This window comes from Myotis nattereri, assembly GCF_964212035.1.
Source record: "Myotis nattereri genome assembly, chromosome: 3".
Classification (NCBI taxonomy): domain Eukaryota; kingdom Metazoa; phylum Chordata; class Mammalia; order Chiroptera; family Vespertilionidae; genus Myotis; species Myotis nattereri.
The window spans coordinates 137697985-137724782 of NC_138077.1; the positions used below are offsets into that span (position 1 = coordinate 137697985).

Consider the following 26798-nt stretch of genomic DNA (forward strand, 5'->3'; position numbering starts at 1 on the left):
TCCCTCTCTCTTCCACTATCCCTAAAATTCAATGGAAAAATATTCTTGGGTGAGGATTAACAAAATAAAACAATAAATAAATAAATAAAAGCTTTTGGGTATATGTTCTTCTTTTATGCAAAGTTGGATCTGATTTTAGCAGTCCCTTGTTATACTATGACATATCTTGGTTGTAGAATCGAACTCTTAAAAATGTGTAAATGTGAAACAAAATATAATATTTTCAACCCTTAGACTGACAAAAACTAAAATGTTGACAACATGAACTACAGCTGGATTGAGGAAATAGGTACTTCCACAAGCTGCTGTAAGAATAAACAAATGCAGCCATTGTGAAGGAAAACCTAACAGCAACTATAAAAGGATATCTTCCCTCATTGTCTGACCCACTGTGAGGCATCTAGCCTAGAGACACAAGGGACTCTTGTAAAGGATGCTCATGGCAGCATTATTTATTCTACTATAAGTTGGAATCAAGTTAAATGCCCATTTGTAAGGGATTGGATAAAGTGACTATTTCATATGATGTAATACTACAAGTCATGTAAAAACAAACAGATAAACCTAAGAATGTGTATAAACAATGCTAGAATTCAAAAACATTGCTGAATAAAATAAGTCATGTTAAGACTGTAGTACATCTACACTAATAAGAGACAAAGATGCTAATTGACCATACCTTCGCTACGCCCACCAGCCAATCAGAAGAGTATGCAAATTAACCCAACAAAGATGGCCGGTAAATTTGCATACTGCAGGTGGGGCGGGCAGCACCAGACGTTGCCCACAGGATCCGGGCTGCAGATTGGGACCAGAGAGGCAGGGTAGGCAGTGCCAGATGCCACCCGGGGAGGTGGAGCTGGCCTGGCGATCGCTCAGGGCTGGGGGTCCCCTGCCCAGGCCAAACGCTCTGGCCTGAGGCCTGGGCAGGGGCGGAGCCGCCATCGCTTGGGGCTGGGGGTCTCCTGCCCAGGCCTAAGGCCCCGCCAGAAGCCTGAGGCCTGGGTAGGGGCAGAGCCTGCGATCGGAGCAGGCTGGGGGTCCCCTGCCCAGGCCTAATGCCCTGGCCAGAGGCCTGAGGCCTGGGCAGGGGCGGAGCTGGCAATCACTGGGGCTGGGGTTCTCCTGCCCAGGCCTAATGCCCCAGCCAGAGGCCTTAGTCCTGGGCAGGGGCTGAGCCGGGGATCAGTGTGAACTACAGAGGAAACATGTTTTCTGACCGCTCATTGGCTAAGCTCCCTGTATGTCACTGGTAATATTCTTAGTAACTTGGGTAATAAAATCCAAGAAGGTGATGTAGGGTTTTTCCACTTCACTCCTGGAGAAAAAAATGAAGGTCTGCTCCTGGAGGGGCTAAGAAATACCATATCCTGCCCTAGCTGGTTTGGCTCAGTGGATAATGCCTCGGCCTGCCTACCACAGGGTCTGGGTTGAATTCTGACCAAAGGCATGTACCTAGGTTGCAGGCTCTTCCCTGGCTGGGGCCCAGGTCAGGGCTCATGCAGGAGGCAACCAATCAAAGTGTCCCTCTCACTTTGCTGTTTCTCTCTGTCTTTTCCTTTCTTTTCCATATTCTCTAAAAATCAATGGAAACATATCCTCAGGTGAGGATAAAAAAAATAAAGAAAGAAAGAAATGTCATATCCTATGAAAGACACATCTTGAAAATGCCTAAAGAAAGTTGTCATTTTTTCATGGTGAAGGGACTGGAGTCCATGTTGATGAAAACACCTTGGTGGCTGCGGTGACTGGTAGTGGCTGCAGCAGCGGGGTGATGGGGCTGGTGCCTTCCCCTGACCAGCCCGGTCGCCTCCCACAAAGGTAGGCCAGACTGCGGTTTAGGCCCGCTCCCCAAGGGGAGCAGGGAGCGGGCCTAAGCAGTCACTAGGACATCCCCTGAGGGCTCCCAGTATGTGAGAGGGAGCAGGCTGGGCTGAGGGACAAGCGCCCCCCCCCCCGCATGAATTTCGTGCACCAGGCCCCTAGTATAATATAAAAACTTACATCAAATTGTGTGTATGTGTGAGACAGACATCTATGGATACTAAAGTAAAAAATATGGATTGGAAGAAAATTTATCAAATTTATATAGCAAATTTATATAACCTTACTTCACTATTTCTGACTTCTAACAACCTAGCACAGAGCCTGGTACCTAAGAGGTATTCAAACATGCTGGTGGAATACGTGGCGTTTTTTTTTTATTTTTTATTTTTATTTTAAGTACAATTATAAGAGGCTTTGCTAAACACATGGTTTGTTGAGAAGACTACCTAAAGAAGAAGGTATTGTCAAATTACTATCTATTAAACACACTTTCAAAACTGCTTTTATGTTAAAGCCTTGTGCTTACAAAGAAAATATTTGGCCCACCCTGTTTCTGACCTTTCATACACGTCAATATTTTTCCCCCATAGATTTTCTCAAAGGACCTTCCTTATTCCATAGGTATTCCCAAGGTCCATGCCCAGAGGCTGGCCTTACATCCAGAGCTGAGCACTGCAGTGTAGAAGACTGGGAATTAAACACAGGCTTGTGAGAAGTGAATGCAGTCCTCACAAGTACCACTTGAAGGCATTCTAACAGAACCACTCTCCGAGCACACGGAGACGACTGGAGCAATCCCGTGTGATCGTCCACAGTGGTTAACCAGTCCCCAGGAAGAGTGGGTGAGGGTGGAGACAAGGTGCTTTAGACTTGGATAGTCAAACATCCTGACCATACTCATGACTGCAATACTTATTTATTTCTAAGACAGTAAGTTATTTTTTTAAAATTTAAAATGTTTATTGTTTGAAGTATTATGTATGTCTCCTTTTTCACCCACTGACCTCTCCCTGGCCATTCCCACCCCCCAGCACATGCCCTCACCCCCCTACTATCTGTGTCCATGGGTTATGCATACAAGTCCTTTGGTTGATCTCTTCCCCACCCCCTGCCTTCCCTCTAAGGTTGGATGATCTGTTCAATGCTTCTAGGTCTCAGGATCTATTTTTGTTCATCAGTTTATGTTGCTCATTATATTCCACAAATTAGTGAGATCATTTATCTTTCTCTGACTGGCTTATTTCACTTAGCATAATGCTCTCCAGGTCCATCCATGCTGTTGAAAATGGTAATTCTTTCTTTTTTACAGCAGCATAGTATTCCATTGTATAGATGGATATACCACTGTTTTTTAATACACTCATCTGCTGATAGGCACTTAACCTGTTTCTAAATCTTAGCTATTGTAAATTGTGCTGCTATAAACATAGGGGTGCATATATCCTTTCTGATTGGTGTTTCCAATTTCTTGGGATATATTCCTAGAAGTGGTATTACTGGGTCAAATGACAGTTCCATTTTTAATTTTTTGAGGAAACACCATACTGTTTTCCACAGTGGCTGCACCAGTCTGCATTCCCACCAGCACTGAACGAGGGTTCCTTTTCTCTATATCCTTGCCAGCACTTGTCATTTGTTGATGATAGCCATTCTGAGGTGTGAGATGGTACCTCATTGTCATTTTGATTTGCATTTCTCTGATGATTAGTGACTTTGAGCATGTTTCATATGTCTCTTGGCCTTCTGTACATCCTCTTTCAAAAAGTGTCTATTTAGATCCTTTGCCCATTTTTTGATTGGATTGTTTATCTTCTTTTGTTAAGTTATATGAGTTCCCTATAAATTTTGGAGATTAAACCCTTACCAGATGTAACATTGGCAAATATGTTCTCCCATGCAGTGGGCTTGCTTGTTGTTTTGTTGATGGCTTCTTTTGCTGTGCAGAAGCCTTTTATTTTGATGTAGTCCCATTTGTTTATTTTCTCCTTAGTTTCCATTGTCCTAGGAGCTGTATCAGTAAAGATATTGCTATGATATATGTCTGATATTTTGCTGCCTTTGGATTCTTCTAAGATTTTTATAGTTTCCCATCTTATGTTTAAGTCCTTTATCCATTTTGAGTTTGTTTTTGTGTATGGTGTAAGTTGGTGGTCTAGTTTCATTTTGCATGTATCTGACCAATTTTCCCAACACCATTTATTGAAGAGACTATCTTGACTCCACTGTATGCTCTTGCCTCCTCTGTCAAATATTGAGTGTAATGATTTGGGTCAATTTCTTGGTTCTCTGTTCTGTTCCATTGGTCTATAGGTTTGTTCTTGTGCAGTAGCCGGCAGTTTTGAGGACAGTTGCTTTGTAATGTAGCTTTATATCTGGTATTGTGATTCTTCCAACTTCGTTCTTTCTCAGGATTGCTGTGGCTATTTGGTGTGTTTTTTTAATTCCATATGAATTTTTGGAGAGTTTGTTCTAGGTCTGTGAAATATGCCGTTGGTATTTTAATGGGAATTGCATTGAATCTATAGATCAATTCATATTTAGCAACCTGAAAGCAAGCAAGAGCTTGAGTTGATGAAAGAACTCAACTGCAGAGAAGAACTGGTCAAAGAGCTTACGCCACTGGCTGCACAGAGCTGGGAGTCATTAACCAATTAAGAATTGATACCTCAGGTGGTGAAACGTATTACTTCTGGTTTCTGATGCTGAGAGGCTAGAACAGGGGTGGGCAAACTTTTTGACTCGAGGGCCACAATGGGTTCTTAAACTGGACCGGAGGGCTGGAACAAAAGCATCGATGGAGTGTTTGTGTGAACTAATATAAATCCAAAGTAAACATCATTACAAAAAAGGGTACGGTCTTTTTTTTTTTTTTTTTAGTTTTATTCATTTCAAACGGGCCGGATCCGGCCTGCGGGCTGTAGTTTGCCCACGGCTGGGCTAGAATGATGAGGAATTACCTTCTTGATGTCCTTTCAAGGGAAAAATCACAAAGTTTCTTTTTCCTTGGTAGGAATGGCCTTTAAATTAGAGATCATTACTTGAAAAAAAAAGAAACAATGCTATAGAGATACATGAAATACGTTTGTGATATGTCAAGTGAAAATAAAATACCAACTCAGAATGTGTACACTAAAATTGCATGAAAAATAAACCAAATGATCAAAGAATTCTCCAGGATATAATATAAGAATAAACTTCAGTTTAGCCTAGGTCCAAATTACTGTAAATACTAAATAGGGTGTGAATTAACCTATTTAATTTGTATAATGTTATTAGTTATGCTACTGAGAAGAAGAGAATTTTTATCAACTGTTCTGTGTGTAGTGTATATTACATATTTTATATCAGTGAATTCTTGCAATACCCAGGTAGAGTATATATAGATTGTAATTCATAGGAGACTGGGGCTCTACAAGAGTAAGTCATTTGCCAAGATCACACCACTGGTTTGTGGCAGGGCTTGGGTCTGTCTGTATTGGCTTCTGAATGTCAAGGCTGATGCCCATCCATAATTGGTGGCTTAATGCTTTGTGACATTGGGAATCAGCTGCTCCCTCCTCGTCTCCATGGTATTTTCTACAATCTCCCAGAACTCATCAGACAGCGCTATGTTTTTTTTTCTACCAATGCATTTCGAGCTCCTTTAAAAACAGGAGTTGCTGCATCTTTGCAGAGTGAGTGGCACACAGTAGGACATTCCTATGTTGACAATGCTGTAAAGACTGACATTTAATTGGGAACCTCTTTCTCATTAGCGATGACTAAGGCATCAAAATATTGTGTGTTGAACTTAAAAAAGAAATATTTAATTGTATTACAGGTTATACTTTGGTCAAAGTATGACTGTTTTTGAAATTCTAATGAGCCCCTAAAGACCACAATAGCCTTTGTTAACAATAAAGCACTGTGGTGTGAATAAACATGTCGACATGATATGCACCTACTAATTGGATAATTGTAATTTAAAAAAATCACAGATTACACTTTTGCTGACATATACAGTAACCTCCTGAATCTTGGAAAAAAAAAAAAATGGGACTGAAAAAATAAGCTAATCTGGTTTTCACTAAATATTTACATATGCTTTCCAAAAACTCAAATTCTTTAAGGTAGCTATTTAGTTACATTTGACAAACACAATATAATTCATGTTTATCATATTTAATAAAGGTTTAAGTTAGACTAGGAAGCGAAAATTTGGAAAACACAAATGGACTATGAAAAAGTAGAAAACAATTATTCTGTGTTTCTGGAAAGAATTTGTCCCCTTTTCATTCTTAAATAACTATCTTGAAGCACAATTTGTAAAAGAATAAATAAAAAGAATTATTGTAAACTTCATGTATTTTTACAAATATAAGCAAGACTAGAGTCTAGAGCAGCCGTGGGTACACTACGGCCCGCGGGCAAAATCCGGCCCATTTGAAATGAATAAAACTAAAAAAAAAAAAAAAGACCGTATCCTTTTATGTAATGATGTTTACTTTGAATTTATATTAGTTCACACAAACACTCCATCGATGCTTTTGTTCCAGCCCTCCGGTCCAGTTTAAGAACCCATTGTGGCCCTCGAGTCAAAAAGTTTGCCCACCCCTGGTCTAGACACTGGAATACATTTTATATGGTTTCATGTCTCCAGGGAAATTTATTCTCTTTAAAGACAAGAAATAAGGAATACTCTCCCAACTCTGCAAAGATACATCAACATTAACATTGTTTTATAGCTGCTCAAGCTTTCCATGGTATTCTAGCTGATATAATCAGTTCTCTATTATAGATATTTAGATTATTTCCTTTTTCTTTTTTTTCTGTAATATCCTTACATATTTACCTTTGTGCACTTTTCTATTGACTTTACTAGGCAAAACTCCAAAAAATCAAATTACTAAGTCCTCTTAGTAATGCATGAGTCCTTTTTGCTAGACCCTCAATCCTAGCTATTATCACTCTTCCTTGTTTTGACTGTCAGTAGAAAAAAAACCCCTCCTGTTTTGTTAGATTAAAAATTTCCTTTTCACAGTTTATTGCCCATTTGAATTTATTCTTTAATAAATTGGTTGAGTCCTATGTTTATTTTAATAAATAAATTGGTTTCATCATTGATTTTTTTTACTTATTACTTTCAAAATGCTCATCATATAGTAAGGATATCAACCTTTGATCTATCATATGTTGTATTTTTCTTTTCGGTCTTATGTTGTTCTTTATCATACAGAAGCATTGGGTCTTGCATATTCAAATCTTTCATCTTTTCCTTTATAATTTTCACCTATGGTATATGTTGTGATTCCTAAATCCTTTGGATTATACCAAATTATATAGGTATTCACCCATATTTTCTTCCAGTTTTGTTATTTTTGTTTTTTACAGTTTTATTTCAAACTCTACTCCTTAGCTGTGTAACCTTGGGCAAGCTTTTCATTACTTCATTAGTAAATCAGGAATAATAGCTGCTACCTACTGGGCTGCTGTATGATTTAATGAGGCAATACAGGTAAAGCCCTTACCACAGTGCCTGGCCATTATAAGTCTGAAATATATTTTAGTTAATATTATTATTAATATCACCCCTTAAACCTTTCATCTACCATAATTAATTCCGGGATAGAGAAGGAGGTGATTATCTCATTTTCCTTAAAAAGTTGCCCCATCTTTGCAACAATTTTTTGAGGTAATTCAATTTCAAAGATAAAAGATGCCTATTTTTGGAAAAAAATTAAAGGAATCATTTATTATCATTTATTGCTATTTCTCTAGATCCCATAGAGGTCCCACTTTTAAAATTCCACTGAGAAAAACAAGTGTGTATGGTGTGTGTGTGTGTGTGTGTGTGTGTGTTGGTTGGGTGTGTGTGTGTGTTGGGTGTGTGTGTGTGTTGGGTGTGTGTGTGTTGGGTGTGTGTGTGTTGGGTGTGTGCGTGTGTTGGGTGTGTGTGTGTTGGGTGTGTTATGTGAGGGTTATGTGTGTGTTAAGGGTATATGTGTGTTTTGGATCATGATGAGGAGAGGAATAAGGAACAGTACCATTACTTGCCAACCCATGTTGTTCAGTGCAGGAAAAAGATTTGCCATTCTTTTACAACATTAACATATCTCAGAAAGGTATGAGGGAAAAACAACGTAAGATCATATCAATAAAATTGTGACTAGAAACATATCCTTATAAAGTTTCCCTTCATTTTCTATTCCGGTGCCCTTTTGGCTGTATGAACCCCTGGCTGGGGTTAGACTTCATCAGGTTTTTTGGTTTGGGGCTTTCAGGGCACACCAGTTCCATAAGAGACAACTATGAAAAAGACCAGCTGCCAGCCAAGCCTGAAAAGGCACCGTAGACTCTTCACACAGCCTCTCAGGGTCCTTAACAGGACCAGCTCGCCCCGAAAACGGCGGCTGCAGTTCACTCGGTGACAGAGAGAAAATATCAGACCTCAAAGTAGATCCTTATAGGGTCTATTAAGGAGAGTCTGATTTATCCAAAAGACTGAAGGTTTTTTGCTTTGTTCATTTCTATTTTTTAAACACAGCAGTCCCCTTTTCATCATAGGAAAAAAACACTTGCCGACTGCTTTAAGAAGCCAAGTTCACATAAGAAAGGAGGATTTATACTGGATGATGGGAATCAAGAAATCCACAAAAGCTGCACTATCCACACGCTAAATGTTTCCCGACTACACTTAAACAGAAAGAAGTGCTGTTTGTCTAGGGGACTCGGACCAGCCCATAAGGGAAAGTTAAAAAGTCCTGTGGGAAGGAGGATCGAGGAATATGCTTCTATCCCAGACAAGCCAAGTAAAGCCTTGAGGCTTTTCAGCTGGACTGATGCCAGAGCGGAGGTGGCCACTCTGCAGAAGTCAGCTCCACAGGCCTGATGCAGGGAGCCACAGAACAAACGTGACCTCGCTTGTTAGTAACCATGACCAAGATGCCAATTTCCTCTGAGGGGTTTATGATTAGACCTCCTATAACCGTGTGGACAAGTCTTAAAACACAGGCATGCCCAAAGCAACCCATAACACAATGTCAGAACAGCAGAGGGCTCCTGTGTGGAATTTCTGCAAGCACAGTTACCGACTGACCCACCCAGCCCTGAGTCACATGTGATACAGATCTTTGAAAAGCTAACCCGTCTCCACATTATGCATAACCTGCCCTAGTGGGAACAGCAGCAGTGGACTCGAAGTTCCTGGCATGTGCTTTGGGAGCTCAGTAACCAAGGCAATTCCCTCCCCATAGCAGGGCCCTGACAGCAAAGCACAGAAGAAGAGAAATTAGGGATGGGGGGGAACATGCACCTATCTCCATATGCCTCACATCTGGCTACCAAAGAGGCACAAGGTGAAACATCACAGTGGGCTATGTTCTAAGAAATGGGAGAAAAAAATGGGAGGTCATACCCTGTCTTATTTGCAATTTGCGTTAAGCAAGGCAGCCTCATGTAGATCATGGCTGAATAAAACACTAGGTATGGCAATACAAGGCTGGACATGACATATACACAAAATATTTCTCATTTTCCTAAAGTAGCTGCACAAAGAGCACTCGAGATTTTAACACAATCAATCATTTTATCAAACACTGTCTGGTTCTCATCGGAGTTAATGTAGGACAAAAAATGGTTAAGCTCCATATTTGTGATTTGGAATTCTTAGGCCTTCTCATTTGTGAGGGTGTTTTTCCACTTTTAAACAGGGCTGACAGCCATAGCAATTTTGATGAGTCTGAACTTGGCAGGTGGCTCAGCTCCAAGCCAGAGCACCTGGACGGCGCAAGAGCAGACAGGTCCTCCTCACATACCTGGGGGGATGAGGAATGCACCTAACTTGAACCAGGTGTCAGTAAACCCCTCTCTCAAACGGTGCAACGCTCCGAAATTGTCACATGCAGTGACTTTAAACCTGGGTTAAGTTAAATGACCCAAAACTATAGAGTTCAGATAAAGGAACTAAGGCTTAACTTGGTGACATGAGGTTTAAGTTTTAATCAACTACAGTAGTTTGCCATTAAGGCACCTGCTGGTAAAAGGATCTTGAGAAACTGGGCCATGAGGGTAAAAGTTCCATGGTGGCATCCAAGCGCGATCAGCATCTCAGTCCCTAGGAGTCTGACTTGCAGCATGGTCTGGGTGACTCACCCAGATGGACGTTTCCACCCCAGTGACAGAGCTGGGATAGTCAGGAGTTGGCACTGAAGCTCGGCGCCTTTTCTGTTGCCAGATGAAGTGGCTGACTCATGAGGGGTGAAGGGGGGAGGGGGGGGCTTGGTACCCGGGATGAAAGAAGGAAATAAACCACCTTACCTGGGAGGATTGTGTAATAGAAAGGTTGTGGAATTATTCAGGAGGGTATTTTCACATAAAAAAACAAAACTGTGGAAGCAGCCAATGTTCTTCATTTCTACCTGATCAACAGTGTTTCACACTGTCTGCCTCTTACAGAGAAGCAGGCTGGACTTGACATCTCCTCTGGACTGTGGGGAGCACAGCATCTACTGCACTTGAGGGGAGGCTAAGGCAAAGCCCAAACCAAACAGGCATTCAGGACTCTGAGAGGAGGAAGAACGCCATCAGTACTGTTCCTGGCTAGGTCCCACGTCAGAGCATGCCCATCTGATTTGCTGAACACAGCCTCTCGGGATGAGAGGAGAGAAGAGAGGAGAGCCTGGGCTTGCGGCAGAATCTATAGTCTTCATGCATCACTGTCACTGACCAAAATCTATGCTTGCCACTGCATTCGGCTTGCTCACAGGTAGCAGGGGCTCTGAACCTCAGTTTCCTCAGCTATAAAATGAGGACAATGAAGTTTCTACTCAGCTGGGTGTTGCAAAATGAACAGCTGCAGGCACAGAGACCTGCACAGTGCTGGGAACCTGTTGCTCAGAACTATGTTCCCCTCTAAATATACTTAAGTTACATGGTGTCTCTGGGGGCCAATAAATATTATTCTAAGGAATATATACAGACAAAGAAAGGAAGTGTGGAAGAAGGTGGGTGTGCAGATGAAAAAGGGGCCACATGCTAAACCTGACAAGCTCAGGGGAAGCCTATGTGAGGGGCCCTTAAAAAAGTAACCACATAGGATAGTCTGAACATAAAAATTTCTCACTAAAAGTGAGTTTTGGCAGTTAGTTCTATTTTAGCTACTGTCACCTTTTAGAATGCAGATTATGATACATGGTTAAACATTTTTAGAATGTAAATTTTGATGCACAGTTAAACAATGTGACTCAGAAACCATTTCTACCTCATAAAATCTGCCATCATGGGAACAGGATCAAACATGGCTGCTCTCCCCACAGCAACGGCCCAGGCTGGGAGGCGCTCAGCTGCCCCCTCACAGGATAAAGCAACGCTAGCAGGAGTACCACCTTTCTCCTGAACTGCGGGGCATTAACTATGCCTGAAAACACATGGCTTCAGCGAATCTGAGCAACATGCCATATGGAAAGAATTGTTATATAATTTCTAAGTCAATAGTTTACCAGTGATGGCGAACCTATGACACGCGTATCAGAGGTGACACGCAAACTCATTTTTTTGGTTGATTTTTCTTTGTTAAATGGCATTTAAATATATAAAATAAATATCAAAATTATAAGTCTTTGTTTTACTATGGTTGCAAATATCAAAAAATTTCTATATGTGACACGGCACCAGAGTTAAGTTAGGGTTTTTCAAAATGCTGACACGCGGAGCTCAAAAGGTTCGCCATCACTGGTTTAGACTCTTTCAGGCCAGGAAATATTCATGCCTGCATTGATCCTCAGATATACCACACCAGACTGAGTTTTATTTTTGGAATGAAGGTTTAATGCCCATCAGTAGTGATTCAAACATTTACAAAGACCTATTATCTGTTATGATGCCCTCAAGTTTAACAGTATTTATTCTAACATAATAATTTTTAAAAACATGTTTTTATTGATTTCACAGAGAGAAGAAGGGAGAGAGGGAGGGAAAGGGAAAGGGGAAAGAGAGAGAGAGAGAGAGAGAGAAACATTGATTGGCTGTTTCCTGCCTGCCCCTTACCAGGGATTGAGCCTGCAACCTGGGCACGTGCCCTGATTGGGAATTGAACAGTGATCTTTCGGTGAATGGAACGATGCTCAACCAACTGAGTCACACCAGCTAGGGCTATAATATAATAATTTTATAATCCTGAATGTGTATCTATATGCATGTGGGGTTGCAGGGGAAGGATGTGGGTTTATGAGAAATGCCATGCTTTGGGTGCTTAATTCTGCAGGTTACTTCTGTTTTTTCTTAGCCCTGGCACAAGGGTTTTTGCTTTAAAGACTCAGAATTATGTGCTAGACAAGCATTATTATGACTACATAACCAAAAGGTAAAACAAGAAGAAATGATATAGTTAAAATGTAAACTCTCTCAAAGCATGATTCAATGTAATTCAAATGACTTAACAAACAAGCCTTTGATTTGCCTCTGAAAAGTCCACTTCAACAGCTGTTTGGCCAGCATAAAATGTCTAATTCATGTTCTATCAGAAAGCTGGAGGAAATCTGAAATCAGTCTAGGCCAGGGATTTTTCAATCAGTGTGCTGCGAGAATTTGTAAAACATGCAATACCTGAATATTTAGCCAAGGCACCTCTTTTCCCTTAGATTGTCAAATAAAAAAAATGACAACAGTCAACACAACAATAGCCGTCTGGTGTAAATGAATCAAAATTATACCTATTTTTTGGTCAGATTGGCAAAACATATATTTTTTGATGTGCCACAGAATTTTAGTAGTTTATGTGTGCCATGAGATGAAAAAGGCTGAAAATCACTGGTCTAGGCCATGTCTTCTCCTTTCACAGATGAGGCAACAGATCCCCCAAGTTTACAGCTTGTGGCAAAACCAGGTCTTGTGAACACCAGTACAATGTATTTTCTTTCCAAAGACGCTGCTACCCTTACTCCGGCTACACTGTGACAATGATAAAGATGATAAATACTATGTGAGTTTTCCCTATGTGCCAAGCACTGGCTTAAAAACTTCACATGAACGGGTCATCTAGTCCTAAAGTCAGAACTATTATTATCTTTATAAAAGTTATATCTTTACTTAACATATGAAGAAACAGAAGCAAACGGAGATTAGTAACTCACCTGACCTTACACAGATAGAAGGTGGTGAAGCCATAATTTGAACCAATGTAGTCTGACTTAAGAGCCCACAGCCTTCAATCACTCCAACCCACTGCAACGCCATTACACACATTGTAGAACTAAGTATTTCTAAATCAGAAAGCCTGAAAGAAGTCCTTGCTATCGCTCTTAATGAATAGCATAACATAAACATAATTAAGAAGTGAACATTTTACACACCACATGAAATTTAGAGTCCCTGATTTTTCTGTTCCTTCAATCCATGCACTTACATTTCTCTCTCTCCCCCTGCTCTTTCTGCCCCCCCAAGTTTTGAGAGCTGCCTTATGAGATCTGATTCAATATCAATGATGCCATTATTCATTGAGCCTGACAAGTAGGTTGGTTTTAAAACACATGTGCTTCCCCTTCTCCATTTCCTCTATTTCCCACCAGAGAATAAATGCTTATATCTTAATGTTTCCATTCACAATTAAGAAGGAATTGCTATTTTTTAATGAAGATAAAGGAAATCAAATTACCCACCAACTAATCTACTAGTAACATATCTACTAGGCAGAGTACAATGAATGCAAACAAACCTGAGAGGATAGCAAGCAAGATTTTACTTTCTACTAAGGCAGTCACAGTATCTAAATAACAAGAAATTTTCACCCACAATTTTGTAGGTAGACATTGCTCTATCAGCCTAGAGAATCCTATTTCAGGGGTAAATGGAACATAGTATTTGAAGTGATCATACACACTAAAATTTAGTAAATTTTAGGCTATCAGTATATTTAAAAATCAGTTTTATCTTTAAAAATATTTCTGAACATATTATTTATGATGAAGAGGTACAGAAATCATAAGTTTCATACTTGAATTTTATTATCTGTACTTAATAAAGTTATTTTTAATTTAAAAAGTAGTTTGTCTTGCCCTAGCCAGTTTGGCTCAGTGGGTAGAACATAAGCCTGAGGACTGAAAGGTCCTGGATTCGATTCCAGTCAAGGGCACATGCCGGTGTTGCGGGTTTGGCACGCAGGAGGCAGCTGATCAATGATTCTCTCTCATCGTTGATATTTCTATCTTTCTTTCCCCCTCCCTTCCTCTCTGAAATCAATAAAAATATATTAAAAAATAGTTTGTCCTATATTCAAGGACATGAATGATTATTGCAGAAGGCTAGAATGGCCTCTCTCAGCAATAATGGAGGATGTGATCCCAGGAGATATGGAAAAGAGAAGAACAATCTTCCTTAGGCATTATTTTAATCACATCACTCCAAAAGTTCCCCCCCCCTTTTTTTTTTTACCATATCAGTCTAAATTTCTTAGTCTAGCTTTTAAAATTTCCTATTATTTGGCTTCACTCAATATGTACAAATGGATCTCCCACTGCTTCCCCCAAGATGCACCTTCTGCTCGGATGAGTCTATTCACCACGCTCTCTCCCACTTCTGCATCTTCACTTATGGATAAGACAAATGATGTACTGTTTATGGACACCCTCCTTGAATCAGCATGTTAAGTTACCTATTTAACCTTTGTAATACCATATGAGATAGGAACTATCATTTCTATGTTTCCCATTTTACAAAAAAGAAACTGTATCTCAGAGAGTTTAAATTGTCTACAGTGGTCGGCAAACTGCAGCTGGCAAGCCACACGTGGCTCTTTGGCCCCTTGACTGTGGCTCTTCCACAAAATACCACATGCGGGCACGCACGTACAGTGCAATTGAAACTTCGTGGCCCATGCGCAGAAGTCGGTATTTTGTGGAAGAGCCACACTCAAGGGGCCAAAGAGCCGCATGTGGCTCGCGAGCCGCAGTTTGCCGACCATGGGAAGAGAACCAAAGCAGGCATCCTGAGTCATAAACCCAGGTGTGACCTCTGAGTCCATGTGCTGTCCTTGATATCATACTGCTTCCTCCTACCGGGATGCCCTCTATACTAGTACTACCCTTTGGCTAACCCTATGCTAAGCGTCTGCGTCCAGTTCCAGTCCCATCTCCTCTAGGATGCCTTCCATGGCCATTGTACTCCTGCCAGATTTTGCTTCTCCTGGGTTTTTCCATAGCACTTAAAACTTGTAAAATTTAGAGTTTAAATACTGTATCAAAAATGTTTGCTGTTGTTTGTTATGCATTCTTTTGCTTTCCAACTTAGTTTTTAATTTCTCAAAGGCGTCCTAGGCTGCACACACAGTAGGGGATTCATGCATACTAAGGAACTATTCTGGCTTCCTGGGTTATATTAGAGGAACAAACAATAACACTGGGCTGGAGTACAGAATGGGTGGGAGGGAGTCATGGAGCAGAGGGAGGGCAGGGTAGACTGGGGCTATCTAGTAAAGGACCTTAAACGCCATCCAAGAAGTACAGGTTAAATCTGTAAGAGATGAGCAGTCCTTGAATGTATTTGAGAATTGAATGAGAAGAATTCTAATTTAGAAAGATGTATCTGGCTGTATCCTGAATCACATCAATGCAACAGGATGAGACTGGGCTTTGTATAGCCATAGCATTTGTCCTCATTTGTTTCTGTTACAGTAGGAAATGTTTTACTTTTGTTGGTTATTTATATCCAAAAGTACACACCCAGCACAAAAATACACACAGTGCTAACAGTCAAGGCAGACTGCTCCAGACTCTGTAGAATTAATTTAATTTATTATTTTATTTTTAAATTTAATTTATTGGGGTGACATTGGTTAATTGAATTATATAGGTTTTAGGGATACAGACTCCATGGAATTATTATCTAAAGTCCCAAAGGACCAATAAAAAGACACATTAATTATAACCAGCATTAAGGGCTATTCATTCACATTAATAAAATACACAGCTGAAGTTGTAAAACTGATGCTTGGAAAGAAAGACCAATTTACCCAATGTGAAGAGCTGGAGGAATTTTCCTAGTTCAAGATTGTTAACTTTTGAAAAATATATACATATCAAATAATTTCTCAACAAGTCTGCTTTAGGTGGCCATGGAAAGTCTGTCAATAAAATTCCTTACGAGGAAGCAACTTCCTTTTACTGTCTAACGCAGTGGTTCTCAAACTTGGCTGCACATTAGAATCACCTGGGAATCTTTTTTTAAAATCCTGATTTCTGGGCCTCATCCTCTGGAAATTCTGTTTCTTTGTTATGGGGTGAGGCCATAACATTAGTAGCCATAACATGTGCAGCCAAGGTTGAGAACCACTGCAAAGCCTACATCCTCTCAATCCTTTCCTCACTTTTTCTTTTTTTTAAGTAAATGGAAAAGTCACTCAGCTGATAGTCTTATCAGTAGAAATTAGGAGAAAACACTCATTATGACCATATATCCAGGAAAGGCGGACCCAATTGGGAGGGAAGGAATCTCTCTTCACTAAATCAGATGCTTCGCTCTTAAGCTGAAGCAATTGTGATTAGCTTCTAGGAAAGGCTAAGATGCACCTATGATCACAAATAATAAAATCTGCAGTCATTTATGTCTGACAGAATAGGGCTAACATGCCTCATGAAAAAACCACTAGCAAAATGTGGAGCTAGGAGGCAATGTTTCCCTGAGGAAGGTGTATTTAGTGCAGTGGTCGGCAAACTCTATTAGTCAACAGTGCCAAATATCAACAGTACAACGACTGAAATTTCTTTTGAGAGCCAATTTTTTAAAACTTAAACTATATAGGTAGGTACATTGTTATTAACTTAATTAGGGTACTCCTCAGGCTTAGGAAGAGCCACACTCAAGGGGCCAAAGAGCCGCATGTGGCTCGCGAGCCGCAGTTTGCCAACCACGGGTTTAGTGCATATCACCACAGGCTGCTTCAGACACTCAGGTGCACGGGAGTCCTGGAAGCCAATGGCACTTGTGCTTTGATTAAAGTCCAGTGGTTCTCAACCTTCTGGCCCTTTAAATACAGTTCCTCTTGTTGTGACCCAACCATACAATTATTTTCGTTGCTACTTCATAACTGTAATGTTGCTACTGTTATGAATCGTAATGTAAATATCTGATATGCAGGATGGTCTTAGGCGACCCCTGTGAAAGGGTCGTTTGACCACCAAAGGGGTCGCAACCCACAGGTTGAGAACCGCTGGCTTAAACGGAGCTGTGCATTGGCTGAAAGTTAACAACAGGGAAAGGCATGGCACATTAAGCCTCTTCTTATGTGACAATCACAACAGCTACCATGTATGGCTTGAGATGGTTCCCCCATTATCTCTAATCCTTGGAGCACCTCTGAAGATACTAATATTCCCTTTACAGGCTGAAAGCAATAACAACACCTGTCCATGACTTTACAGCAAAACCACTTTTAGTGGGTGAGTCAAATCCTGAAATCAAATCTATTGACTGACTTCCAAGCCCCTGCACTAGACTGGAAAGAATGACTGTGAATGTTATGGGGAAAACAGAACTCCAGAATAATTAAAGAAAACAGGTGTAATGGAAAAAGAGGCCAGAGGCCCAACCATCAACTGCAGAAAGAGAGCCAACTTACCAGCATACTTTGCGGTGTTAGATTCATCCATGGACCAAAAGCAATAATCAAAGGCAAATACCTGAATAAAAGAACAAAATGTTAAACTTAAACATTAATTAACTTCTATGAATAAATCAGCCTGCAAAAAAAAATTCACTGATGAAGATGAGAATGCCTGCTACTGTCACCTCAGTTTGGATGCTTTGTTAATCCTGAAGTTTCTTTTAGACTACACTGATGGTTTTCTTCTTAGACTAAGTTATATATGAAAATTGCTATTTATCCATAATTCAAATAAGCATACATCTTAACCAACATTTTAAAAAATGATACATTCAGTGAGAAAAAACAATGACTTCTCTCCAAGTCAACAGTTCAAAGTTCCAGCATCGGCTGTAACCCTCTGGCTGGATCTCCCAGAGCTTCTCAAGAAACACTAAGGGATCAACTTTCATTTAAAGCAATTTCCATGATGCTACTCTTTCCAGCATAACCAAAGCTCAAAACTCTCCACACTGACACCTTGGACACCATTCCCCCTTCTGTTTCACCATGCAATCTTGGACCCAGGATGAAGAAATCAATAATGCACTCCTGCATGCATTCATTTTCTGTATAGTTACCGAGTGCCTAGTCTGTTATCAGGATGACAGATGCCACCGCCCTAAATCCCTCATCTAATCACTGTTTTTCATGCATACAACCACCACTCAGGTTCTGGCCACCATTATTAAGTGCATAGGGCAACAGTCCCTAAAATGTGGCCCAAAGAACAGTAGTTTCTTGAGATAGTCCATAAAAAAGATGAAATCATGTTAGAAATTATGTACATTTTGCCCTATTTGAGATTCTCAATATTAAAGGCTCTGAAAAGCCCTCCAACAAATACATTCATTTAACTGTTTAACTTTTTATTTCTCCAATTAATTTTGGTGAGGAGACCCTTTCTTGAGTAACACCTATTAACATGCCTTGAAATTAGTATTTCTCTATAAACCTACCTTAGCTAACTGGCTCAGATGTCTCAGCAGCCACTTTCTCTTGGGCTCCCTTTTATAGCCTTTTCACCATGTAGTCCAAATAGCAAATTACAAAACTTCCACGGACAGAGACCCTTTAATGCTTAATCATTTCCAAGGGATCTTACTCTCTGAACAAACAGAACCCAAGGTCTTTAACCTGGCATTTGAGACTGGCCACAATGAGGCCCTTCCAGCCCAAGTGCCCCAACTTCATCATGCTTCAGCTGAGCTCGTCAGCATCTTGGAGTTACAATCCCATCTCAGTTGGTATTCTCTTCATTTCCACCCTTCACAATGCTTCCTACTCCTTACAGCACAATTCAATGTATTTTTCTTCCAGGAAGCATTCCTTGGTTTAATTCAAAGGAATTAGCTGTCTCATCTCTCTCAGAACTCTCACAACACTGTTTAATCCTTTTTGTGACACCTAACCCAATTATTCTATTTTTCACATATCGTGTATATTATCTCTGCATACGTTTCAAATCCACTGGTAGACTAAGTTCCTTGAAAGCAGGAACCAGACCTGATTCCTATTTGTATACTTCAGTGTTCAAAGTAATTATTTATAACTAGAGGCCTGGTGCACAAAAATTTGTGCACTTGGGGGGGAAGGAGGGGGGGTAAATCCCTCAGCCTGGCCTGTGCCCTCTTGCAGTCTGGGAGCTCCCCAGGGGATCGGGCCTAAGATGTCAGTTAGACATCCCTCTGGCAGCCCAGGAGACCTTGGGGGATGTCCACTTGCCAGCAGGGAGCAGGCCTAAGCTGCAGTCAGACATTCTTAGCGCTACTGAGGAGGTGGGAGAGGCTCCCGCCACCACCACTTTTCTGGCAGCTGTCAGCCTGGCTTGTGGCTGAGCAGAGCTCCCCCTGTGGGAGCGCACTGACTACCAGGGGGCAGCTCCTGCATTGAGCGTCTGCCTCCTGGTGGTCAATGTGTGTGTCATAGTGACCAGTCATTCCCAGCCTTTCTGCTGTTAGGGTCAATTTGCATATTACCCTTTTATTATATAGGATTATTTACTGAACTAGGGGCCCGGTGCACGAAATTCATGCGGGGGGTGGGGTCCCCTCAGCCCAGCCTGCCCTCTCTCACAGACTGGGAACCCTCAGGGGATGTCCTACTGGGAGCGGGCCTAAGCCGCAGTCTGGCCTCCCTCTGTGGGAGGCAACCGGGCTGATCAGGGGAAGGCGCCAGCCCCATCACCCTGCTGCTGCAGCCACTGCCAGCTACTGCAGCCAGCAAGGTTTTTTTTAATCAACACGGACTCCAGTCCCTTCACCATGAAAAAATGACAACTTTCTTTAGGCATTTTCAAGATGTGTCTTTCATAGAATATGACATTTCTTTCTTTTTTTTTTTTTTATCCTCACCTGAGGATATGTTTCCATCGATTTTTAGAGAATATGGAAGAGAGAGGAAAAGATAGAGAGAAACATCAATGTGAGAGGGACACTTTGATTGGTTGCCTCCTGCATGAGCCTTGACCTGGGCCCCGGCCAGGGAGGAGCCTGCAACCTAGGTACATGCCCCTGATCAGAATCAACCCAGACCTTGCAGTTGGTAGGCCGAGGCTCTATCCACTGAGACAAACCGGCTAGGGCAGGATATGACATTTCTTAGCCCTCCAGCAGTGAACCTTCATTTTTTTCCTCCAGGAGTGAGGTGGAAAAACCCTAGATCACCTTCTTGAATTCTTATTACCCAAGTTACCAAAAACATTACCAGTGGCATACAGGGAGCTTAGCCAATGAGCTGTCAGAAAAGGTGTATCCTCTGCAGCTCACCCACAGAGGCAGGACTGCTGGCAAGCCTAGGCTGGCACATCCCATCTCCAGGCCTGCTCAAGCCTCCAATGCAGCTTGGGCAGAGTCCCCAGCTCTGATCAAGCCTCTGCCCGAGGCTTGGGCAAGGCCACCCCCCTCCTTTCCACTCAGGCCCTGCTCAAGCCTCTGCAGTGGCTTGGGCAGGGCCCCCTAGCTCCAATGAAGCATCTCCATGGATTGGGCAGAGTCCCCCGGCTTCGATCAAGCCTCTGCCCTGGCTTTGGCAGGGCCCCCCGCTCCTCTCTCGCCCCGCTCAAGCCTCTGCTGCCCCACCCCCATGGCGCCAAGGCCTGTAGGCCAGGGGTGTTCTAGGACCGAGGCCGCTCAGGGCCTATGCTGGGGCCTGCCTGGGTCCCTAGGATGTTCCTGGGACCTAGGCCGCTGGGCGCCTGCATATGCAAATTAACCCACCAGCTTTGTTGGGTTAATTTGCATACTCGCTCCTGATTGGCTGGTGGGCGTGGCTTGTGGGCATCACAGAGGTGCGGTCAATTTGCATCTTTCTGTTTTATTAGTATAGACTAGGGGCCCGGTGCACGAAATTCGTGCACTGGGTGTGGGGGGTGGGGTGGGTGGGGGGGAGTGTCCCTCAGCCCAGCCTGCCCCCTCTCACATACTGGGAGCCCTTAGGCGTTGACCCCCATCACCCTCCAATCGCAGGATCGGCCCCTTGCCCAGGCCTGACGCCTCTCACAGAGGCGTCAGGCCTGGGCAGGGGACCCTCATTTCCTCCCATCACTGGTTCTGCCTCCAGCCCAGGCCTGATGCCTCTGGCCCAGGCATCAGGCCTGGGCAGGGGACCCCCAGACGTCTCTGATCGCTTGCTCCACCCCCCACCCAAGCCTGATGCCTCTGACCCAGGCTTCAGGCCTGGGCAAGGGGACCATCATATCCCTCCAATCGCCGGCTCCGCCCCCCACCCAGGCCTGATGCCTCTGGCCCAGGCATCAGGCCTGGGCAGGGGACCCCCAGACCCCCGCCCAGGCCTGATGCCTCGGCCAGAGGAGTTGACCCTCATTACCCTCCGATCACCAGTCACCGGATCGGCCCCTTGACCAGGCCTGAGGCCTCCGGCAGAGGTGTCAGGCCTGGGCAGGGGATCCCCAGCTCCCCACGGTTGCAGGCTCCACCCCTGCCCAGGCCTAACGCCTCTGGCCGAGGCATTAGGCCTGGGCAGGGGACCCCCAGCTCCCCGCGGTTGCTGGCTCTGCCCCTGCCCAGGCCTAACGCCTCTGGCCAAGGCATTAGGCCTGGGCAGGGGACTCCCAGGTCCCCGCGATCTCCCGCTCTGCCCCTGCCCAGGCCTAACGCCTCTGGCCTAGGCATCCGGCTCGGGCAGCGGGGACCCGCAGCTGCAGCGGCCCCGCGATCGTGGGCTCCGCTTTAGGCCCAGGCAAGGGACCCCTAGCTCCTGGGACTGCCAGCTTCGACCGTGCCCAGCTCCCATCGCTGGCTCCACCCCTACTTCCTGCTATCACTGGCCAGGACAGCAAAGGCGCCTGATTCTCTTGGCTCCCCCCTGGGTTTCCAATCACTGTCAGTGGCAGGGGGCTTCTTCCTGCTTTCCCTTTCGCCTCCCTGCATTGTGCCTACATATGCAAATTAGCCGCCATCTTTGTTGGCAGTTAACTGCCATCTTAGTTGGCAGTTAATTTGCATATAGCCCTGATTAGCCAATGAAAAGGGTAGCGCCGTACGCCAATTACCATTTTTCTCTTTTATTAGTGTAGATGATTAATGGCAGTGAGACCTGACATGTAAGGTATTTCTCCATCCGTCAAAAGATTAAGTTATGCTCTGAATAGTTTCAGCACTATATATACTTCAGTGCTTTTAAAATAGATTCAGGTAGGCACACAACTTACATCATCAATCTCAAGTCCAAATTCAATTTTGTTACTTATACAAACATTCACTCTGGCCTTACAATAAACCAGGCTAGAATGAATGGCTATGAAACAATAGCCTCAGCCAACAGAGTGTGGAATATTTACTTCATTCAGAGGCTGTTGCAATGACTCCCGAGACCACACAGGCATAATCCAGTTAATCATCCTGCCTCTGGCAGGACTGAGCTTCAACACTTTTCCTGAGAGATGAAGATCTGTCTTATTTTTAAACATTTCCAGAAAAGGAGATTCCACAACCTCCTTTTAATGGCATCTTATACCACTTACTGTTCATTCCCAGGGCATTTTCCTTTCCTTTTGACCTAAGTCAATTCTCCTTACTTTAAATGATCAATAAAGGCTACTTTCCAATTTTTGTGTATTTTATTGTTTTCTTCTAGAGTCTCAATGAATTCCTTAGTAGTTGCTATATAAATGAAGTAACAATTTATCTCCTATTCATTTTGACATCTAGCTAAAACTTATTTTTTTAGTTTGCTATTCTGCTAGAGATTTACATTCTCAGTAACGCTCCTTGAAATAAAATGAAATCCACTCCAAATCTTCAGGATCTACCTCTCAATTAATAATCATCCCAAAATTATGTTCCAACCCCCATTTCTAATAGTTTAAGGCTGTTTTTGCTCATAGAAAGATAAACATTTTTAAGTGTTTGTCCCCTAATATTCAGATAAATGTTACAACTGCAGAGGAGAAAAGGGACTGACAGTACTGATAGGTACAACTCTTCTTTGCTTGTCGAATACCAGCCTATCCCTGAACTGAATTATGTCTAAAATTTCAAAGCCTTTGATCACAGGTGTTTTAGAATGCTCATCCCTCAAACCAGTCATGGTTATCATTTTACTAAACATTTACCAGTAAGGAAGCTGAATCCCAGAAATTGGAGGGATTTCCCTAAAGCAAGTGAATAAAAAAACCGTTATGATTGTTTTAATGCATGCCATAAGTGATCATCCCCTCTATGGACTTCTACAGCACATTGCAGCTCCAGTGGCACTAGGCCACGTGTTATTCAGTGTGATCTCACCTCCACTCTAAAGGTGAAGCCATCGGGGGACTTCGGCTCACGCACTTCATAGTGCCTGGGTCAGTACCTCATACAGAGCAACAGCTGTACGTATTATCTCTTCAATTACAAAACATAATACCAGAAGAAGGAGTTGGAATGCAGACAAGAATACAGAATGGATGTGAGAACTGTTCTGAATAAAAACAGGTTCAAACTGCAAGATATATTTTTAGGTGTTTCATTACTTTCAGATGCATGTTCTGGGGAAACTTGTTCCATCAATGATTAAACACAGATTTGGTCACAAGATGAGCAGTGGGGTCTTCTTCCATACCATCATTCCATATTTCATGTGGATGAACAAGTATGGCCACATCATGTATATAGTTTGCACAGAAATTAAAACAATTATTTGTTTGACTGTTGTTAGTTATGATTATTACTAAAAGAATTTCAAAGATATTTAAAATAATTTACTTGTCTTATCATTTTGTGTAATCATTTTCCTTGTAAACTTGTTAGTATTATAAACTATTCACAAAATGTTATCTTTCTTTTCATGGCCAAAATTTACTTAAAATTTAATCACAAAAGGTCTATAACAAAAGGGAACATGATTTTCTTAGTTTTTACAGAAGTTTTGGTTTTCCAATACAAAATCCATTGATATTTCAAAAGAGATAACACTATTTTCTTGAGATTTTTTGGAAACGGACCACTTAAAAAAATTAATTTTTTCAAAGTCAGCATGTTAGAGAAATATGCTAAATAAGATTTCTAACTCGTTTCATAAGAATTCCTAAATGCTTATTTCATCTATTCATTATGGAGTCACTAGTATCTTCACGAGTGCAGGAGATGGGAGACTTCTTAATGCACAGGACAGAGTAAAAGAAATAAATGGATTTTGGAGACTGAGTGTAAATCTCATATCTCATCAATGCCAATCAACACTGTGATAAATTTATTTGTAAAGACATCCATACCTTCCAAGAGCCTTCAACTAGAAAAAGCCAAAAGTGCAGATGTTCTCTAGTTGTTTTTAAAATCTGAAAGCCATTGTCTTCATTGTTTCCAATAAAATGTGACTCCACCTCCTCAGAATCCCACTCCTTCCTCTTCATTTGCAACTTGTAAAATTCATAACGGCATCTAATTCCCTGCAGCTTGCAGTCCCCATCTGCTCCACCTTCATCACTCTCTTAAAAATGTTAGCTCTGTGCCGGGAGCCGGTCCATGCTTGCTGTTTCAAGGGACCTGGCATATATGACATACTGTTCTTAATATGTTTGCTCACCTTCTAGGCACTATGTGTTTTAACCAAGGTCTCTGAGAAAGGTTGTTTCCCCAGGTAGGGATTTTCCCCTGAAGATAGGGAGGGAATAAAACCTCTTAACTAAGTGCCAGGTGGGTAATTAATCACTTTAACTACGAACAATCATGCTTAAGCTACATAATCCTTACTCCCTGGAATGGAGATAAGAAACACCCTAACCTTTGAAATAGAGATTGATAGGATTGGAATCAACTGGTATAAATACAGTTGAAACAAGACAACAGCAGACAGAACTTAGGAGACAGAGAGAGAGACAGAACCTAGGCACAGAACCTACACAGAACGTTCTCTAGGGACAGAAGAACTTCACTGGAGAGAACATGGCAAAAGATCCTGGACAGAAACTGGCCTCAGAACCTAGAGACAGAACCTAGCGAGAGAACATGGCAAAAGATCCTGGACTGAACCTGACTACAGAAATTGGCAAGAGAACCTGACTAGAACCTGGTGACTGAACCTGGCTGGAGAACCTGGACAGGACCTGACTGGAGAACCTAGCGAGAGAACATGGCTACAGAGCCTGGCTGGAGAATCTGGAGAACCTAGCAAGAGAACATGGACACAGAACCTGGCTGGAGATCCTGAGCAGAACCCCTCTGGAGATTGAGACCAGAACTTGGCTGGAGATCCTGGCTAGAGATCCTGGCTAGGCTGCTGATCAACTGAATGCTGTCTCCGTGTCATTCCTTCTTCGCCGACTCCGTCCACACCTTTGGGGACCCCTGGACCCGCTGGGGTTGGACCCCGGTAGCTCTGTATCTTTGCGAACCACTGAACAGCTAGTGAAGTTACTACCAGTCGTTTTTAATAAGGCAAATGTGTTGAGTGATGTGTATTCTGAGGAAAAGGAGTTCCAGGACTTGGGAGCGGGATGTGGCATAGCCAAACTCCACCCTTAACCAAAAGTCCAATCTCTGATGGCATTTCAGCAAAATTCCATTTGCAACTTTGAAAAAAAGGAAGAAAGAATCTTCTACGTTCCTTGAAGAACCAGAAGGCATCAACATGTTCTAAGAAATGTTCGGCTTAGTGATTAGAGCACTGGTCTGTGGACCAAAGGTTCGTGGGTTCGATTCCTGGTCAAGGGCACTACCTCCCTGCAGGCTCCCTGCAGGAGGCAACCAATTGATGTGTCTCTCCTCCCCTGTCCCTTTTACTCTCTCTAGAAATCAGTGGGAAAAGTATCCTCGGTGAGGTTTAAAAAAAAAAAAAAAAAAAAAAAAAAAGGTGATCTGCTAGTCATTTTCCTGATTCATAAAACCAAATGTAAAGGTACTTTCCATGGCATTACCGCTGTATGTTTCCTTTCATTCTTTCTACTTGTATGCTTTCTCTACTACATTCCCCAATTGTAAAACGTTTAATCCAGAAAGCAATCAATAAATGCCTATTTGCCACTTTTCTGTTTTAGGTATCTTAGGAAATTCAAATATGTATTAGGCATATTTTTTGTCCTCTAGTTGTTTATGATCTAGTTGAGAAGACAAAACATAAACAATTATTTTTAAAAATAAAAAAGTACACTTTTTAAAAAATTTCTTTATTGGTTAAGGCAGGGGTCCTCAAACTTTTTAAACAGGGGGCCAGTTCACTGTCCCTCAGACCGTTGGAGGGCCGGACTATAGTTTAAAAAAAAACTATGAACAAATTCCTATGCACACAGCGGTGGCAAAAACACCTGGCAGGCCGGATAAATGTTTTCGGCGGGCCACATGTGGCCCGCGGGCCGTAGTTTGAGGACTCCTGGGTTAAGGTATTACAAATGTGTCCTCATCCCCCCAAAAGTACACTTTTTTCAAAATAAATTTAATATCTCTCACAGCCCTTCTCCAGAAAGTGATAATTTAATTTTATCTATTCTCTAGATAATTTAATTGTATTCAAAGATATATTTCTGAACATAAACATCAGATTTTTTGCAAAGTGAGTCAAAGCCTATTCCCTTTCAATTTGTCCTTATTAAAATCTTTCAATGTCCTCTCAAATGTCACTCCTTATGAAACCTTTCTTAAGGACACTGCTTATTACTCTGAATTTCATATCAGTCTAACTAGATTGTATATGAGAGAGAGAGAGAGAGAGAGAGAGAGAGAGAGAGAGAGAGAGAGAGAAAGGCTCTCTTTGTTCTGCTACATTACTAACTCTTAGAGGAGAAGACCATGGTTTTCCTAATGTTTTTACTGTCCATAATTCCACCAAACTAAAATACTCTGAGAAGGTATTTTTTAAAGCAACTTCTTGGTGAACTACCTTTTAATTAAATAATCTTGCAAAAGTGTGTTTTCACATAGGATGG

At 42.1% G+C, this 26798-nt stretch overlaps 1 protein-coding gene across 1 annotated transcript in view; it reads right to left on the bottom strand.

Annotated features, from left to right (window-relative positions):
• Positions 1–26798, bottom strand: part of KIF13A (kinesin family member 13A) — a 209267-nt gene that overhangs the window by 81509 nt on the left and 100960 nt on the right. The window contains exon 2 of the mRNA XM_081087734.1: positions 17414–17474. Coding sequence (XP_080943860.1) covers positions 17414–17444 — 31 coding nt within the window. The 5' untranslated portion in view covers positions 17445–17474. The remainder of the gene's footprint in view (positions 1–17413; positions 17475–26798) is intronic.